This window comes from Curcuma longa, chromosome 1 (assembly GCF_044706935.1).
Source record: "Curcuma longa cultivar G26 ecotype Majalengka, Jawa Barat chromosome 1, ITB_CL_G26_1.1, whole genome shotgun sequence".
Taxonomy (NCBI): Eukaryota; Viridiplantae; Streptophyta; class Magnoliopsida; order Zingiberales; family Zingiberaceae; genus Curcuma; species Curcuma longa.
In genome coordinates this window covers 10,177,590-10,197,063 of record NC_133861.1, presented here as the reverse complement: position 1 = coordinate 10,197,063, position 19,474 = coordinate 10,177,590, and the positions used below count along the sequence as shown (strand labels likewise).

The 19,474-nt window shown below is 36.9% G+C and overlaps 3 protein-coding genes across 3 annotated transcripts; 2 read left to right on the top strand and 1 right to left on the bottom strand.

The window, feature by feature from the left end:
- Positions 1–1,038: 1,038 nt before the first annotated feature.
- LOC141842856 (uncharacterized) lies at positions 1,039–1,497 on the top strand. The gene has a single exon (XM_074730871.1). It carries the CDS (start codon positions 1,039–1,041, stop codon positions 1,495–1,497), a length of 459 nt encoding a protein of 152 aa, XP_074586972.1.
- A 5,263-nt stretch (positions 1,498–6,760) lies between these two features.
- LOC141838051 (amine oxidase [copper-containing] zeta, peroxisomal-like) lies at positions 6,761–15,680 on the top strand. Its single transcript, XM_074725477.1, is given in 13 exon segments — positions 6,761–7,146; positions 8,760–8,869; positions 8,975–9,050; positions 9,053–9,279; positions 9,853–9,965; positions 10,059–10,389; positions 10,472–10,687; positions 10,785–11,021; positions 11,943–12,128; positions 12,368–12,508; positions 12,918–13,186; positions 13,425–13,506; positions 15,398–15,680. Coding segments are annotated over 13 exon segments (2,328 nt in total). The 5' UTR covers positions 6,761–6,926; the 3' UTR covers positions 15,518–15,680.
- Positions 15,681–16,040: 360 nt separating this feature from the next.
- On the bottom strand, positions 16,041–19,474 carry LOC141838146 (E3 ubiquitin-protein ligase XBAT33-like). The gene is made up of 10 exons (XM_074725585.1): positions 19,162–19,474; positions 18,472–18,531; positions 18,324–18,395; positions 18,052–18,233; positions 17,691–17,851; positions 17,549–17,607; positions 17,429–17,475; positions 17,174–17,317; positions 16,824–16,915; positions 16,041–16,733 (listed from the first exon to the last, which is right to left on the bottom strand). Exons 1-10 carry the CDS (start codon positions 19,336–19,338, stop codon positions 16,411–16,413), a joined length of 1,317 nt encoding a protein of 438 aa, XP_074581686.1. The 5' UTR covers positions 19,339–19,474; the 3' UTR covers positions 16,041–16,410.

Sequence of the window (19,474 nt, the reverse complement as noted above, 5' to 3'; positions counted from 1 at the left end):
GATGGGTTTAACAAAGCATTTAAATTAAATAAGTCTAATAATATATTTATTAATAGAATATGTCAAATGTATAAGTGCAAAATATTTAATGATTTGATTCAAATAGATCAAATACTTTGCAAGTTCAGTAAGGGCCGGTGGAAAAGAAAAATCAATAAGTATTGACAAATAAATATTAGAATATTCCTTATACACACATGAGTAGTCGTAGAGGAAAGTTCTCTTAGTATGTGATTTGTGGGAGTCTACAAGTGAGATGTAATTTGACTTTGAGTAGATCTTTTATTTAGACTTAGTCTCAAGGAGTAGATGTTTTAGGTTCATATATAGTCGATATGTTTCAATCGATTGGCATATTAATTCGACTAAATAATTGATTTAGGACATCTTGCTCATGACAAAAAGTTTCAATTTCAAGCTTAATCTACCAAAAAAGTTTTCAATGGATGACTAAAGAAGAAAGTTTAACTAAATAAGTAGTCAATTAAAAGCCTAAACAAAACGTTTTTTTCCAATAAAAATTCCACTGCAAGAAAGTATTATTCTTCTTGCCATTATTCCATACTCAAATTGTATCTAATTTATTATCTTTATTTTATTTTTATGTAATTTTAAGATCTTTACCTTCAAAATTGCATACTTATTTTTAAAAAAACTTTTTTAAAAAAAGTTTATTATTTTTATTTACTGTAAAAACTTTTTAAAGTTTATTTCCACAGAATGGAAAACTATAATGATTAATCAAAATAGGGGATTCTTTTGGCGACCTCGCGCGAAAGTTTCACCACAAAAGGAAACATTAATAATCAATCAACCTACTAATTATGGAAACATTAAATCTACCTAAAAACTATGATTGTTATCAATGATAATTAAAATTGGATGCTTTTCTAAAAATATTCCAACGACTGATTTACCACATCGTTACAAAATAACAAACCCCACAAATAAATCTCTGCGGCAATCGGCGAGGGCTCCAATAAATCCAATCCTTAATCCTCCAATCCAATCGCCTCTTCTCGAGCGACCGGCCGATCAATGGCAGATTATTCTCCTTCGTCCTCGTCGTCGGGGTTCTTCGCCATCTGCGTGCTGCATTCGTCGGTGGCGGCGACGATAGGGGTGCTGATGATGTTCTACCTAGAGGCGGCGGCGGAGGTCGGGCACGGCCCGGAGACGGCGGCGAGGCTGCTGCAGGGGTCGAGCCCACGCGACCAGCTGTTGATCCACAACGCCGACTCCTTCGCCGGGGTGCTCCTCTGCGTCATCGGGCTGCTGCTCTTCATGGTGGCCTTCGTGCGGGATCGCGACTTCCAGGCTTTCTTCGCCAAGGGCTGCGTCCTGCTCCACGCCGCCGTCGCGCTCTGGCGCCTCTCGTTCGAGCGGCGCGTCGACGATCTGGCCGCCCACTGGCCGCGACAGCTCGTCGGCGATTTACTCCTCGGGCTCTCGTGGGTCATCTTCCTCGCCCACTCTTGGAAGGAAAAGTACGACTAATTATTTCAAAATTGACAGATACAGCGAGCGTTGTGCAAATGTTTTTTTTACTATTAATATTAAGAGCATCTGCAACGCTAACACTTAAAAAAATATTAAAAAATTATATGAGACTCGTTTAAATTTTTAAACGCGTTCAAACTTTTACTCTTTATCTCTGCTCCACGTCCACACTCACTCCTCCACGTCACGTGGAGAAAGATTAAAGAAAGGGCTACTAACGCTCTTTTAACAAGCGTTGCAGATGCCCTAATTAGCATGTTTAAATATTTTTATTCTGTTAGGTATTAACAAGAAGATATAAAAAAAATATTACAAAGAAATTTAAAATTACACATGAAAAATTTTAAAATATATATATTTAAGATAAATGAATATGTATTTAAACGATTGATAAATATTTTAGTTAATCAAGTTAAAATTATGATAAATATGTATGAGGAAGGAAAGAAAGATAATAATAATAATAATAATAATAATAATAATATCTCAATGACTTAAAAAGATTTATAAAGCTGTCTACATTTAGCGGATAAAATCTAATAAATTTTAATAAAACTTAATTAAGTTCATAAACATATTAAGAAAAACCAACATTAGTAATGGTCTTTTAGGCAATTACCTGTTTTTTATACTACTAAGTAACGAAGAAAATCTTTATTTACAATTTAAAGCTATTGTTGAAAAAACAGCTGTTAATCGAGGACATTAACGAAATAAGCTACTGCCTATAAAAGAAGCGTATCGAAATCTATAGCGCCAATTTGAGTTGATCTGTCAAATTGATCAATTCCGTCAAGCAATTTAAATGGTGTGAATTGAAATTTTATTAATTTATATTTTAAGATGGATTTAAATGGGTTAACCTGTTATCCACGTGATTTGACCTGTGATGGACTTGGATTGATCCGCAGGATTAGAAAATTTATTTATTTATTTTAAATTTTAAAATTAAAATAAAAAATTTAATGAATTACTGGATTTAATCCATCTAAATTACAATTTAAACTTAAAAATTACAATTTAAATTTAAAAATTCATATTTAATCAATTTAAATTGTAATTCAAATTTAATATTTTTAATATTTTTTTATTTTTAATAGATCCGTGGATTGATACCGTCTAACTCGTAATCCGTCTTGGATTGAGTTGGATTGTAGATTTTCAAACCTGCCAAGTTGGTGGATTGACCCGTCCTGTCCCACTATAGGATAAATTTTTAATAGATTAATCCGTTCCATCATGGGTTGGTCCGTTTGACCGTTCCTCCATGGGTTAAGCTATATATAACTCAGGATAACCCGTACATACATCTACAGCCGCTGATAAGTTAGAAATTAATTTTTATTTACTTAGAAATTTTATTTTAGAACAATCTATTGGCAAAATAGATCATTAGTTCACGCGTTCAACAGAGAAAAAAAACTAAACAAAAAAGGGGAAACTAATCAAACAGAAGGAGTACTGATTCATATATAAATCTTAAAAATAAAAAGAAAATTGATCCAGCGGAAACAGAAAGGTGGCCGGAGACTGTTTGTTACAGGAGATTAATTTCAGAGCCGTCGTGGCGAAGAAGTTGAACTCGTAATCTGAGACTTCATCCACGAAGCTAACTATAGTATCGTCGCGTCGAAGATTCTGAAGAATGAATCTTTTGGCGGCTTTAATTTTGCACCATGCATCATCTATAGCAGTAGTAGTATCGTCGATGAAGGTTCCGCCGATGACGCCTCCATAGTTCGTCGACGATTAACACAAGCACGATATATACGAGCACAATTGCAAGAATAGCGCAAGTAACGTCGTCTTTTGTGATCTTCTTCATCTTATTCCCCGCGCCACCAGATCAACGACAGAAATAATGCTGAGAGCCAAAGAAGAGGATTAATTGTTTTGGTTTAAGCCAAAAACAAAGACCAACTTAAATAGATTAACGCTTACGTCTTACATATAGTTCTGATACCAAATATGGTTGTAATTAAATCAATTTATCATGTACTATATATACTATCTTATTTTGCTTCATCATTAATATAATTATTTCACCTTATTTTGACATGAATTAATGTTGTGTCGTACGTCAACCTGGCGTGGATGTGGTTGACTTGGATATTGTGCGATACGCCTTAAAATTTTGAGGGCTAAGTAGTTAGTAGCTGATAGTGAAACGGCAAATAAGATAGCTGTGGTTGACTTCATGACTTGGATATTATATATATGGTACACCTTAAAATATTCCAATTAAAATTTTGAGGCTGAATCGTTAACGACCGATAGCAAACGACGAATAAGATGAATAATCATATGCCTAATCAACTCATTTTGACACCTCTAGTTGATTGGAGCAACTACAATCCTCTTATAAAAAAGAAATTAGGCTACGTTTGGTAGGACGTAATGTAATCACGCTTGTAATGTAATCAAGTTTGTAATATAATGTAATGTAATCAAGATTACATTACTATATTTGGTTGAAGGAATGCATGTAATCTTTGATTACAAGGATGATTACATTACAGTGTTTGGTGCATATCCATTATTTTCAGTAAGGAATATAATTTTTATTATTATAAAATACCAATAATACCCTTCCTCCTTAACCAGCTGGCTGGCCATCGTAGAGTCGAGTCCCGAGGTGGGCTCGTCGAGCACCAGCAGGTTGGGATTAATTTACCAGCATCTCGTGCCCGATCCAGACTCTCTTTCACTCCTCGCCGGAGATCCCCCGCACGAAGGTCCCGCCCACGGCCGTGTAGGCGCACTTGCACAATCCCAGCTCCGCCAATACCTCCTCCATCGTAGCCGCCTTCGCTAGCGTCCGTGGAAGCCGGAGCATCGCGCAGAAGAGCAGCGTCTCCTGCACCGTCAAATGCGAGTACAACACGTCGTCCTGCGCCACAAAACCAATCCGCCGTAGGGCCGGCTGCACAAGCCGACGACCGTTGACAAGCACCGCGGCGGAGTGCTCCCCCTGCAGCCGTCCAGCGACGAAGCTCAAAAGAGTGGACTTTCCGCTCCCGGAGGGACCGAGAACAACAAGCAACTTGAATTAGTAATGAGGGGAAGAGAAGTTATGCGTCGTGCGGATTGAGACGGTGAGGAGCGGAAGGGTATATTTGGTACGATAAAAATAGAATCCGTAATGTAATCAGATTCCGTATTATTTCCTTTGTAATCGAGATTACAGATCTTGACTCTTTTTTTGTAATGCAATTACATTATATTACATCTCTAAAATGTTACTAAACAAAGTAAATCATCTTATAATGTAATCCTGATTACATTATAAACCTGATTATCCCTTACCAAAATGCCCTTAAATATGAGTGGTGTAGCGAGCTTACGTATCTCTTCCTTGCATAAAAAATAAATTAAATATGCATGGTGTATGCCTTATCAACTATTACAATCAGCGTGTGTACAATTTAAACTTTTGTGCAAGTAGTTTAAATTTATAATTTTAAGAACAAAATCACCTAACCTAATTGATTAATCACTATTTTTATTTAAAAAAACAGACTCTGTACTTAGCCTAATTTCATACTCGTTCTTGCCCATCCATATCGAGGTGCACTTTGCCTTCGCCTGCAAAAACTATTAATTTTAAAGCCCACGATGTCGACCAGTGGGCGGACTAGATACCAATTCAATATACGCTTTTGCGACACATCAGCAGCAAATCAACTTGCAGAAACGACGCCCACTCGTATGACTCCACGTCACGCGTCACGCGCAACACAATTACAATCGCCAATGTGCTCCAGCTCGATTCCCTATTCAATTCATCTAGTCGGAATCGTATTAAGAATGCCGGCAACTCGCGATGCCGCGAGATTCTTTATTCAACCGCCTTGTGATTTAAGTAACAATATGAACTAAGAAATTTGTATATTGGGTGTAACGTCGGACTCAAATATTTTATAACCCTTTGTCGATCTGGATGGACTGATCGGAAAAAAAGGTCTTCTGATCGAAATACTTGACCTACGGAAAAAAAAGAAAATAAAAAGAAAAATTGTACCTCGTCGAATGGGCTTATGGGCTGCACTATAAGATAATATAATACGCATGCACGATTCGGCCAATTGTTTATTCGGCATTATTTGTTGCTATTATTGTGGCCACTGCAATAATGTCGTCCTTTTCGACTTTGAATATTATTTCTTTTGCATGCTGAAAAAGGAGGGGGGCCCAACCGCCCAAGTGAGTAGCTAGCTGTAATGAAATGCTTGTGTTCTAATCTTAATTACAGATTTAATTTTGTCTGTTAATTGAATGCATTATGCAATAAGACAAGAATGTGGGGATAAGCTTGCCGCCTCTCGTCGAACGAAGTGGTTGTCGCATCGATTCATGGAGGTGGTGGAGCAGCTTAATTAAGAATTAAGATGCAGATTAGTTAATAATTAATCAATTAAATAATTAATTGTTGTTGTAAGGATATCCTCTAGCTCGTCACGTGCATTGATTCACCTCCGGCTCTTTGAATATTCTTTTCAATGGCATCGCTTTTCTTGTATTAGTTAAATTTCAAAATTATTTGACCTTTTGACTTAAAATATTGATTCCAGAAATAGAACACACCACAAATATTTTAAATGTGTTTTTAAAATTAAACTATGTTTATGTGTAATTAAGTTGTTGCCGTGGTTTGATTTCTTTACTCATGGCACTGATACAAGAAATAGAACAAATTAATGTAAATAATTAAAATAAAAAAACCTGCCTAAACTAATATTTCAAATGCTTTCTATCTATAAAATAGAATATATTAATGTAAATAACTAGGAAATAATAAAATCTGACTAAATAAAATTTCATTACATATATATAGTTAAGTTTCATGGTCGTTTGATTTCTTGGCTTATGCCTTAAAAGACTAAGAGGAAAGGATGAATTATACAAGAAATTAAGATTTTTATCTTTATTTATTTAATAAAAAATCTTTAGATAAGTTTAGAATTCATTTATGAATTATTTTTAATTGTTTTCTCAACTATTTAAAATGGAATGGATCGAATTTTTTTTCGGATTTTTTTCCTTTTCCGCTACCAGCGCATTCAAGATTTCAAGTGACTCAAGAAATACAACGTTGCGTAATAACTAACTGGTTCGGCCGATCATCAGTCCACTTATCTTACCCCTCGCGTTAAGTCACCGGCTGGCACCGACACCTGTCCCATCTCTAACAGCTGCCGCTCTTGCATTCTATAAATTCACGTGAAAAGGGCAGACATCTCCCACGGCCTCGAGCCCTCGACCTTTCGTATCGCCCCCGTCTCGAACACCACCAAAAGGGCAAGGTTAACGGAGAAAGGAGCGAGCATCGGAAGGTGCAGGACAACGGAGGTTTGCTGCATGTCAGATCGTGGCATCGGCGGTGAGGGTTATTACGGCGGATTCGGTGAGCTAGTTAATCCCCTGCAATGGCCACAACTGAGGAAAAAACGGCGCCTTGTTGCGCCCCGCGCCTCCTCCCTATCAAACCCGGCTCTGCGGCCGCTGCCTCCAAGGCGGGCTGGATCGCGGAGGATGGAACTAAGAGATCCGCTGCCGTAGCAGTAAGCGCCACGACGGCCATGACCTCGCTCATCGACCCCGTCGAGGATATCGAGGATCCGTATGCTGCCAAGGCTTCTGCCAAGGGTATCGATCCTGCACCCTTTTACTTCCAGTCATCAACTTGTTTATGTGCGATGTTTGTATCGTTTTTGTATTATGGATCTTTTTTTTTTTGTCGGGGCTATCGATACTATACATTGTTGCCATGCTACTGATCAGACTTTAGGAATCTTGGAGGACAGAGGATAAATACTTTAATGTGGATAACATAGAAAAAAAATCAAGTACGAAACAAGTTAATCCGATCTTTTCTTTGCTGGTTTACAATGTAATGTTTGCAAAGGCACGCAATGATATGGGAAATAATTGTGGACCATTCAATGATCTAGCAAGGAATTTTACCATAGCATTTAAGTAACGATATGATATTGATCAACTTGTTATGTTGTGTCACATGAGTGGTTTGAACCAATCCATTGTTGATATGCCCAACTCCACAGTATTCATCAAATCCCAGTAGTAATTTTGTTCCCAAGGGAAGATCCACTACTTCACAATGTGAACTTTACAATAAGTTTTCAAATGTATATTTCAATCAAGATTCAAACCAACTTCAAAATCAAGTGGCCTGACCAGCTCAGATCTGATAAACCAAACCATATGATGCTTCAATAGGCTTGTTTAGTTCAAGCTTGTAAATTCCTGTACTTTTTTTTTCCATTTTATTCATGCACTTGACCTGAAGCAGAATATGAATCTCTATGCTCCAAAATGTCCCATGTCCAGTAAATCAAGTTGTGTTTCTTTTCTGTCTCAAGCCCATAATCAGGTGTTGGTCGTGAGTAGAATACATGTAGGTGTCCTTGTTACGCTAGATACCAAGAAGTCAACCAGAGATAAATGGTGGGGGCACCAAACTGTTACCAATCTTGAACAGATATGTTGAAGAGGAGGCTCGAAAAAAAAGAACTTGGATAACCAGCTCCACTATTTTTGAGCTGATTACCACATATATAATCTCATAATAGATAAGAAGGAAGGAAGGATAATGAAATGTGAAGGTATAAGCAGGATAAATATGAGCTTCACACTTGCCGTGGATAATGGATAAACCACCACTAGTGGCCTCTTCCTTGAGATGGTATCCTCACACCAGCATTGTAGAATAAGAGGGGTTACTCAATACAAATCATCATCCACAATCATAATGAAGAAACCCATTTACAGGGTTCCATTTTACTATCAAAATTCCATATCCTTTAACTTTGCAGAATCTCCTAGATAAATTAAAATTTTGAGTCACTAATCCTATTTCCTAAAAAAAATCAACTCATTTGGGCCTATAAAAAAAATCTAGAGCAATTAAGAACCAAAATAAAAGTTAGAGAACAATTAACAGTATGAAATTGACAAGTCAGTTCATTTTAGTTTTGCAGCTTGGTGGGCCAGTTCAATTGTCAAACCTCATAACACATCATCAATCATGATACACAACGGCGCTTCTTTGCCCTTTGGCGTATTAATTTCATCATTTCCTGGTCTCTTTGTAATGGAGATTGTATTATATTCTCATGAAAGAAATTCTGCTCTAGCTTCTATTTTCTATTTCCTATTCATGCTATGTTGAATTTTGCTCTTCACATCCATTGGTATATGTCTTGCTTTACTTGATTTTGATGTCTGACATTTCACACAAGGGACCCCCATAATGATGAGGGCTCAGTCAAGACACCCTCTTGATCCATTATCTGGTGCTGAAATCTCTGTTGCAGTAGCAACTGTTAGGGCTGCTGGTGCAACCCCTGAGGTTTGACACTGTACTCTGTTGATGCTCGCCAGACTTTTGCTATATTTTTTCTTTGTTTGATAAAATTTGATTACTTTTGTGCTACTTAGTATTATCTCATTGCAGGTCAGAGATAGTATGAGGTTTGTTGAAGTTGTTCTATTGGAGCCTGAGAAAAATATTGTGGCACTAGCTGATGCCTACTTTTTCCCCCTTTCCAACCATCTCTGCTTCCCAGAGCAAAAGGTGCTCCTGTCATCCCAAGCAAGCTTCCTCCTAGGAGGGCTCGGCTTATTGTCTATAACAAAAAGTCAAATGAAACCAGCATCTGGGTTGTTGAACTATCTGAAGTCCATGCTGCTACTCGTGGTGGTCATCATAGAGGGAGAGTCATCTCGTCTGAAGTTGTTCCTGATGTACAACCTCCCATGGTATGTGTGCTTATGGAGAAGTTAATAGGGTTAGTATACATCCATAGAAATAACCAAGTGGAGGGCCTCCTTGGTTTTGCTGTGAACAAAATCTTTGTTCCACTTGAGCATCTAATTTCAGTTTATTTTCCAAATTTGTGTCCAATTATTTTTTTCCCTTTGAAAAAGAAAAGTGCTACTAACTGTTGCATTATTGTAAACATCTTGCTGCTAGTATTTACTGAAGTGTATCAGCTCAGTTCCTTCAGTTGATTGTTTAAATATTTATATTTTATGTTATTCTCTTAACCTGTTAATCCATACATAAGAGCTGCCCTGTTTGATATGTGTAAACAGAAATTGGTTCAGTATGACAACTCTTTTTTGCTAAGACACATCATATTAAGTTAACCAATTCTGTAATTTTTACATTTCTCAACCTCTATGATATTGTTTGGTAAGCTCCATTTACATTTTTAGTCTTCTGGTACCTTCCATTGACACTAGTATTGGCAACAAGCTTGTTCCTCAGTCACTGGTTATGACTTATGAGCACAATATATTTTAGTCATTTCTCTTACCTCTCAACTTCAGGATGCTATAGAATATGCGGAATGTGAAGCTGCTGTTAAGAGCTATCCTCCATTCATTGAAGCTATGAGAAAGAGAGGAGTAGATGATATGGATTTTGTAATGGTTGATGCATGGTATGTTGTTCTAGTTAACCCTCCTATTAGTGACCAGCTAGTAGAATTGTTCTTATGTATATGAGTTCTTTATATGACATTCACGTTCTCCAGGTGTGTTGGTTATCATAGTGATGCTGATGCTCCTAGCCGTAGACTTGCAAAACCACTAATTTTTTGCCGAACTGAGAGTGATTGCCCCATGGAGAATGGTTATGCACGTCCTGTGGAAGGCATCTATATTCTTGTTGATATACCGAACAATGTGATAATTGAGTTTGAAGATAGAAAATTGGTTCCTTTGCCTCCGGCAGATCCATTGAGAAATTATACAGCGGGAGAAACTCGTGGAGGTGTTGACAGAAGTGATGTGAAACCCCTACAAATTATTCAGCCTGAGGGTCCAAGTTTCCGCGTAAATGGGTATTTTGTGGAATGGCAAAAGGTATTAAGTCTTCCATAACATCTTTTGGTTTGGTCTTTGTGAAATCTATCAAATGCAAATTTCATGCATTTCTGCTTACCAGTGGAGCTTCCGTATTGGTTTCACGCCAAGGGAGGGCTTAGTAATGTACTCTGTAGCATACATTGATGGCAGTCGGGGTAGAAGACCTATTGCACATAGATTGAGTTTTGTTGAGATGGTAGTTCCATATGGAGATCCAAATGAGCCGCATTACCGCAAAAATGCATTTGATGCTGGTGAAGATGGTCTTGGGAAAAATGCTCACTCTCTTAAAAGGGTAGATTTTCTATTTTTGAAATGTTTGTTTCTGCTTTCATCATCCATTACTTTGTTTTTATTTTCTGTTAATTTTCTAACAACCATTGATGATCTAGGGTTGTGATTGCTTGGGTTACATCAAATACTTTGATGCTCATTTTACAAACTATACTGGCGGTGTTGAGACCATTGAAAATTGTGTCTGTTTGCATGAGGAGGACCATGGAATCTTATGGAAACATCAAGATTGGCGAACAGGCTTAGCAGAAGTTAGGCGATCGAGGAGGTTAACTGTTTCTTTCATATGTACAGTTGCTAACTATGAATATGGTTTTTTCTGGCACTTCTATCAGGTACGTTCCATAAGGAAATATGCTGTATATGGGCATTATCTTTTCATGTTTTATTCTATATTTTAGTACTTTTTTCCCTTTGTCTAGAGTAAGTATTTCTGCTAAAAGTTTATTGGAGCCCTAATCAACCTTTATTGTTGAAATTGAAATTATTCTTCAATATAGTTATTCTTATTGCATGTTTATAGCTTCCTGTCAACCTTTATTGTTGAAATTGAAATTATTCTTCAATATGGCTATTCTTATTGCACGTTTATAGCTTCTTTGTCTTAAAATGATATGCTTTGTTGATCATCATTAGTATCTTGAACAGCAGTTATTACTCATTACTTACCCCTATTCCTCCATGGTAATTTTCCTCTCTGCCAAGAATCAACATGAAAACATTGTATATGCATATGAAAGTATTATATATGTTCATTTACGCAAGACATGTGAGAAAGCTATGGTTATTTTGCCACTGATAATGATAGGATTTAGCTATTCCTACTGAGATAGGTGCTTCATTAAAGCTCTTAACAGTACTAAATGACATCAGGGCTTCTGTTTGTAAAAAGTACATCATTATAATGCATGTTAAATGAATTTTTGATTTGATTTACATGGTAGTTTGTGATGGATTCATGCGATAGCAGGTTTTAGACACAATTCAGGATGAATAAACAGGGAACTAATTGAAAAATGGACTGAAATTTGGTGCAGGATAGCAATGAAGTTCTGCACTTATAATGATGCAGTGCAGCGGGAGGTAGGACTGCACTGGTCTATTAGAAGAGACAGATTCCTATGGCTATAAAATTAGGTTTTTGGGATTCTGGGGGTTTCTAATTTGAATTTAGGCAGTTTTTGTTGTCTTATGCGTTTGATTTTGTGGTAATTATGGTCTGTAGACCCTAGTCAACTACTGTCACATGAATGCAGGATGGTAAAATTGAAGCTGAAGTAAAATTGACGGGTATATTAAGCTTGGGAGCTTTGCAACCTGGTGAGTCTAGAAAATATGGGACAACCATTGCCCCTGGGTTGTATGCACCAGTTCATCAACATTTCTTTGTTGCTCGTATGGATATGGCTGTTGATTGCAAACCTACTGAAGCATTTAATCAGGTTTGTTTTTTTTTTAATTGAATTTTCATTTGCATTGCCAAAAATTTATGAGGTTAAATCCCATGTCTAGCAGGTTGCTTAGCACATATAATGGCCAAATCATATCCAAGGATATACCATATTATTCCATGAACTGTCCATGTACATCCAACATATTGCGTCTTTTTCAATTTTTTTTCCATGGGGAAGAGGTATTGGTCAATAGTTAACAAGACAGTGCTATCTTCTTTTTCCTTTAGGTGGTTGAGGTGAATGTTAAAGTTGAAGAGCCAGGCCAAAATAACATTCATAACAATGCTTTTTATGCTGAAGAAAAGCTTCTCAAATCAGAACTGGAGGCTATGCGGGATTGTGATTCTTTATCTGCACGCCATTGGATTGTAAGGGCCATATTGTTTTCTCACAAGCTTCTTATTCTGCTGATTTTTTATGTGGATAGTACGACATGTTCATATCAGCCTGTATTATATATGTGTGATCTTATTTTGGTGAAGGACAACATCTGTATGCGAGCCTTGTTGCCTGATGAGATTGGGGTGTTGGATTAACTTGTTTTAGTTGTCCCTTCCTAGTCTCCTAGTTGATAATCTCATGATTTACCTTTTTCATCCTTGTATTTTGGGTGAGATAAGGAGTTGGATTGGCCGGTTATTTAGTCATTTCTTATTGCTACCATTTCAATTCTTGAGCATGTGGCGTATCCCTTAGGTGATATTTTTCTTTTCTTTTACCATCCTATCACTTTTTTCTTTTAACAATTTTACTGATAAAACCTTTAATGATTTTCAGGTAAGGAACACACGAAATGTAAATCGAACAGGCCAACCTACAGGCTATAAGCTTGTGCCTGGGCTGAATTGCCTCCCATTAGCTGGTCCAGAAGCAAAATTTTTGAGAAGAGCTGCCTTCTTAAAGCATAATTTATGGGTCACACCTTATAATCGTGATGAGATGTTTCCTGGAGGAGAGTTTCCCAATCAAAATCCACGCGTAAATGAGGGATTGGCAACATGGGTTAAGAAGAATAGGTCCCTTGAGGAAACTGACATTGTCTTATGGTTAGTTTCCTAGAACTGTCTCTAAATTTAATACTTCATATAGTCATCTAGTGTCAATCCTCATCTGAATACTTCCCATACATGTGCGTAGTACTTTTTGACCTGTCTTAGGTTGATCCCCTTAAAACTTTGAAGCTCGTTTTCTCAATCATTTTATCCAGGCTGCAACTAACGTCCAGTTTTTATTCTTCAAGATACTCATGACAGTTTTTTTCTTATTGGTGGTCTTCAATTGCAGGTATGTGTTTGGTATCACTCACATACCCAGGTTGGAGGATTGGCCCGTCATGCCTGTGGAAAGGATAGGCTTTATGCTCATGGTAATTTTTGTTCATTTGTATGTCTTTAGTTTCCACATCTGTTTTGTTGAGCTGGTATGTTTCCTCCTTGTGTGATTGCATAATCATTGTTATATATATAGTAATTGGAAATCCTTACTGAAGATGTTCTAAAGATTTGAAGTCCTTAATTGTCACGCTCTATGTGGCTATCAGTCTAATTATTTGAGATTTTGCTAAATACTAACCCTGACAATCAACAAGCTTTCCCAACAACAATCTTATTTGAAACCATTTTATGATAGGCTGGCCCAGGCCTTGAATTTAATAACAGAATATTATAAAAATAATAAAAAATATTAATTAGAAAATCTGAAATATTAAAATAATAATTAACTACTTTAATCTAATTTAATATGATTTTTACATTGTTTTAGAGATAAAAAGTAATATGTAAATGTTATATAGAAAAATTTAGAATATTGTTTATGGGCTATGCCCAACACGTGTGAGCTGAAGAGTTGCACTCAGTACTACCCATGGCCTTGTGGCTTAGCTGTGAGTTGCTTGGTCGATTTGAGACTTGTAGTTTGATTCCGATAATAATTTAATAATTTATAGTTAAAAAATTCCTATTCAGTGACTTGTTAGGACCAATCAAATGATGGTTCCACTATCCTTTTCTAATGGAACATGCCAATTTTAAGTGTAATTTTTTAAAATGTGTCCCAACGTTTAATAATGTTTTTTAAATTCCTTCTTAAGTTTCATTTATGTCAAATGCTCCCTCAGGTTTTTATTTTGCATAAAAAATGCTTCCCTCTCTACTAACAATTGATTTATGTGGTAATTTAGAAGGCTAAAATTGATATTTTACTCTCCAGAGTGTATTTTGACAGCAAAGTGAAAACCTTGGGATGGGTTTTGATCAAATCTTAGAGGGCGTTTTGAAAAGCTATTAAAAGAAAGCTGCTCTAGGTTGGGGGTATTTTAAGAATGATCCGATTAATGCCCACTCTACAATCTACCTAGGAGAAACTGTCACATAACTTATGGTTGATTAATGATCCTCACTTTTCAGCCCAAGTCAATCATATATAGTACACATGCTATGCATTGTAAATCTGATTATCAGACTGCAGCTTTTTCAGGGGCCAAACTGGGCATCACAGAACTTCTGTTTCAAGAAACACAGATGTTCTTTTCTTTCATGTTTAAGTCAAAGGGCTTGCTAATTACTTTCCCTTGTTTGCTATATTAATGCTAGCTTTGTTATGTTTAATCCTAGTGCAAACACTTGGCAATGTATATTCTGGTCATCAAATACTGACATGATTATCAGCAAAATGTCCCATATCATATCTAAAATCATACCAACATGATTATTAGTGAAAATTTCCATATTATATATAGCCAGAAACAGGTTGAATCTGGAATCATCTGGAAGCAGTCAAACCCACAGACTCATTGATTTCTAGCATATCAGCATTTTTTTTCTGAAGCTATAGGAAATTAGTTAGGAGACATAGCATATGGATTTCGCATGGCATTTCCGTAATTTCTGGTTGTTAATAATCCAGTGATTTCTTGTAGTGGTTTAGTCTTATCCTCTTCCAAGAAGATAAATAAATAGGAAATGATAATATAGGAGAATGTCAACGCTTGATAAATCAACTAAGTAACAGCTATAGTTCTTCAGCCACTATTAGAATAATTCTGCAAGGTTAGTACACAACTAATCATTGTTCTGGCAACTTGTAGATTGGTATTAAACGGTATCATGTATTTTCCCCCCAAAAAAAAAATCTTACTACATATCCTTCAGTAACTAATTTCCTTATCCTTTTAAGATTTCTGGTGTCACTTGACAGTTTCAAATATTCTATTAATTGTAAATTTTTGCCATGTTTGACATGTTTTATGTACGCTGCAGCCACATGGCTTCTTTAACTGCTCCCCAGCAGTTGATGTGCCACCAAGTACTAGCGAGATGGAGAAGGATGTTGGATCACCAAAGTTGACATCCAGCACTGGATTGCTTGCCAAACTTTGAACGAAGATGATTTTCTAAAACTTCCTGCGAATTGATATTGACTGGAATGTGTTTACTTAGTGTTGTGCTCCTGTGTCAACTACTATTTTGCAAAGACTATGAATGATGATTTGATCGATATATTGTGTCGCTCTATTCTCTGATTTATTATTTAGGTTAATATGAAAATATAGCAAATGATTTAGGGCTATTTTTAAATTTAGCTCAAACAAAATCTTAAAATATTAAGCTTTAGGTTATGCTAAATTTAAGAATAAATTTAAACGTTGCTATATTTTATAATTAACTCTTAGTATTTTGAGCTTAATTAGTATCCAGTTCGCTTTGGTATTCTATTAATCTTGCTTTAATTTATCAAGATTTGCTTTAAGTTCTTCTGCGCTGTTAATCTAGGCGTTCCCTTTTAAGTGTTTTTGGCTACGTTTTCCGTAACATTCTGAAATGAATCCAAACCCTCAAATGGTTGTGCATAGAGTTAAATTTTGCACCACTTTTTAAATTTTGCCATGTGAAAATAAAATCAGAAAAATGAAAGCCATGCACTTTATTATGAACTTGCAAACTAATTTTTCACAAACTTTCTTCCACATTCGTATAAAAAACAAAAAGAATGTACTATTTTGAACATCTTCACAACCACTACCAATCTTGATGTTTCTGCATAAATTTGGAATTCACACCCATCTGTAACTCGTCGAGCCTGATTAATTCCTAGCAACTTTAGCAGATCAGATTCTAAACAAATAGGCACAACGAACACCACAAATGAACTATCAGTACAATTTACATGCAGAAGCAATCAGTAATCCACATGCTTTTTTGCAGGCTGCTCCAGTCCAAGTGACGAATTCACTTACGCGTTGAAGCCTGAATGTCTTGGAATTATATATCCATCATTGATTGTGAAATGCCCTTGAGGAAACTTCACCACAAACTGCCGGAGGAACTACCTCAAACGGGTTCGTACACAACTTGGCTACACAGTCTGTAGCAAATGGTTTCTGACAGCGACCACGCGCGAGACCTTGGCACATGCTGCAGAGGCCAATGTCTTGGCCTACCTCAATCTCATTTGTTGGCAAGCTTACAAAAGATTCAATCCCAGCCCTACAGAGAGGACATGGGACTGAACCAGGTGGTGCTGACATCTCAGAGTTCATGCTGCTCGTTGAGCAAAGACACAGTGCACATTTTGTGCACAGTTCATGACCACAGCCTGTAAACCAAGGGAAGAAACTCATCGCCCATAGAAGTGAGCTATTGTTCTCTTTAATAGAGAATTTTTTTTTTATGTGAGATTGTTTACCTGCAGCAGCTACAGTGCAGGTTCTCTCCAAGCAAACAGCACATAGATCACTCTCGTCACAAGAGAAAGTTGAAGAATTCAAACCATTCACTCTGCATAATGGTAAATGTATATCATGTGTCTGCATATTCTTTCAGATAAAAAAATTATGGTCTTAACTGTAGCAGTGCTTTTAAGAGCATAAGAGGTTTTTTTTTTTCTTTCACTGTTAATGTATCTTGGTAAAAGATCTTATTTGTTTGTTTTTACCTACAAGTGGAAGGAAATCTATGAAATTTGGAGAAAATCTTCGACATCTGAAGTTGAAGATAATTGTTAGATTTGCAGCGGCCTCATGAATAATTAATTACCTTGCTATTTGCAGGATGCTCATGAGAGGCAAAGGCAAGTAGTTTGATGGAGGAAAAGCAGGAACAAGTTGACTAGAATGGGGTGCTAACAAGGGTATAAGCCGATCAGATCCCCGAATCCTTGCAACATCAACTGGAAGCCACCTGAAAAAATATATATATACAATGCTGAAAAAACAACTCAAAAAAAAAAAAAGAAGAGAAAAACATCATAGGTGTTCATTTTAGTGCAGACAGCAGCCTAGAGAGACTTACCCATTGGAATTCATTGTAGATCTGCTTGCTCCTCGAGCAAGAAGGATCTATACAAGAACAAAATACATCCAACTTTAGCCACAATTATATTTAATGATCTAAGAGTTTGAGTTAGTTTGCCTGGCAGCACTTGAGGTTTCCACCACATGCAGCACAATGCAAAGGTGTGCTTCCAGCTCCTGTCAAACAAATTGCAGGCTGATTGCTTTATAAAAAATTCCAAGAAGTCCATCTTTTGACAATGTAAAACGAATCCGAAAACCTATTGTCGTTGTCGATGATGAACAACCGAGCGTCGTGGCTGAGATATTAGCATGTAGATCAAGTAGCAGATGAACGCAATTCGGATGCCCATTTAGTGCAGCAAGGTGGAGGGCGGTTATACCACCATTTGCTTCCTTGTTAATGAACCTTCTGAGTGCACTATGAGAAACAAAGTGGACATGTTGATTAGCACAAACCAACCTTAAAGATGAATATTCAGATTAGGCCAAAAAATGATTCTAAATGATCTACTTACAATCTCAAAATCATGAGATACTCTGAAATTGATCAACTTTTAGCAAAAAAGAGGCTTGGATTCTACTTGTTTATGTTGGTCAGGAATATAATCAAACACTTACAGGGGATCATAATGTTTTGCTGACAGAGACTCCATTTGTTCAACGTCTGAGGAATTGGTTATTGCAGAAAGAGGAAAACCAGGATAAACATCTGCAGCCAGTAATCTAATGCATCGAGCATGTCCACCAGCAGCTGCAAAGTGAAGTGCCGTTCTACCACTTAATAACTCCACTTTTGATACCTTTTTAAGACAAAAAAACCCACTCATGATTCTAAAAAATCAGCAATTTAGGACGGAAGAGAACATGAATAAATGCATACGAACACATACATTGCATCTGTAAAGTAGCAGAGTCTGCACCACCTCCCATCGACCACTGCAGCATGCTTCCATCAATGGAGTCTAATTTTTGTTTTTGGAGAAAGAAGTAAGAAAACAGTGGTTAACAGTTGGTAACACAGTGGTTAACGATGCTCACTTGGCCACAGATGTTCCTCGAGTTCAAGTCTGCTCCCTTCTCCAGCAACATCATCACAATCTGGAATGTAATGATCGAAGAATAAAGTAACTCTCTCTATATATATCAAATTACTCGAAGGCACAAATCGTCTGTTGTTAATTATGCATAAGAATTCAGTATGCGTAAGGATTTTAGTATAGTACTATATTGATATTGATCTATCTCATGGTAATCAACCAATGGCAGAATCAACAAGGAGCTATCTTTCTCCAGTTTTTGAAAGAAAAGAAAAAAAATTGGGAAACAAAAAGAAACTTGTTTGCAGAACACCAGATTTTGGAACTTAATTAACTATTTACACAAAAGAAGAAAGATTTAGTCTCTTCCCCAGCTGAAATTCAACAACTCACTCCTAATATTGTAAAAGATTTTACTATGCCACTACTCAGAAAAGGATCATATTTTTATTAGAAGTTTTCCTTTTGCCTACTAATCATAATTGGATCTATTTCTTGGAACTCTTCATAAAAGTGCTGGACAGATATAATACTGCTCTCTGGACACACATATTTTGAACTGTCGTTCTGTACGCCAAAATTTTACTCCTAAAAAAGGTTGAATTTATGAATTGTTTTTACCAGGAACTATAAATCAAAAGAGATCAATACTTGAAGGTATACTGTTGTTAATATAAAAGGAAGACCTCACCTCAGTATGGCCTCTGGCGGCGGCGGCATGCAACGGCGAGCTGAGACCCGCGAACGTCGAATATCTAGCGAGGCCAGGATTCATCTCCACCAGCTTCTGCGCCTCAATTATGTCGCCGTCCCTCGCCGCCGTCACCAGCCGTTCCCCGGCGGCTGAGCAGCCCAGCCAGTTCCCCATCACCCTTTAGTTTACTCTCCTAGAAAACAAGATAAACAGATGGAGAACGAGACAGAAAAGGAAGATTCTCCGGGACGTTATTATAGAACATAGAATATAGGATCTCTAGCGATCCACCAACACTTGCGGAAGCAAG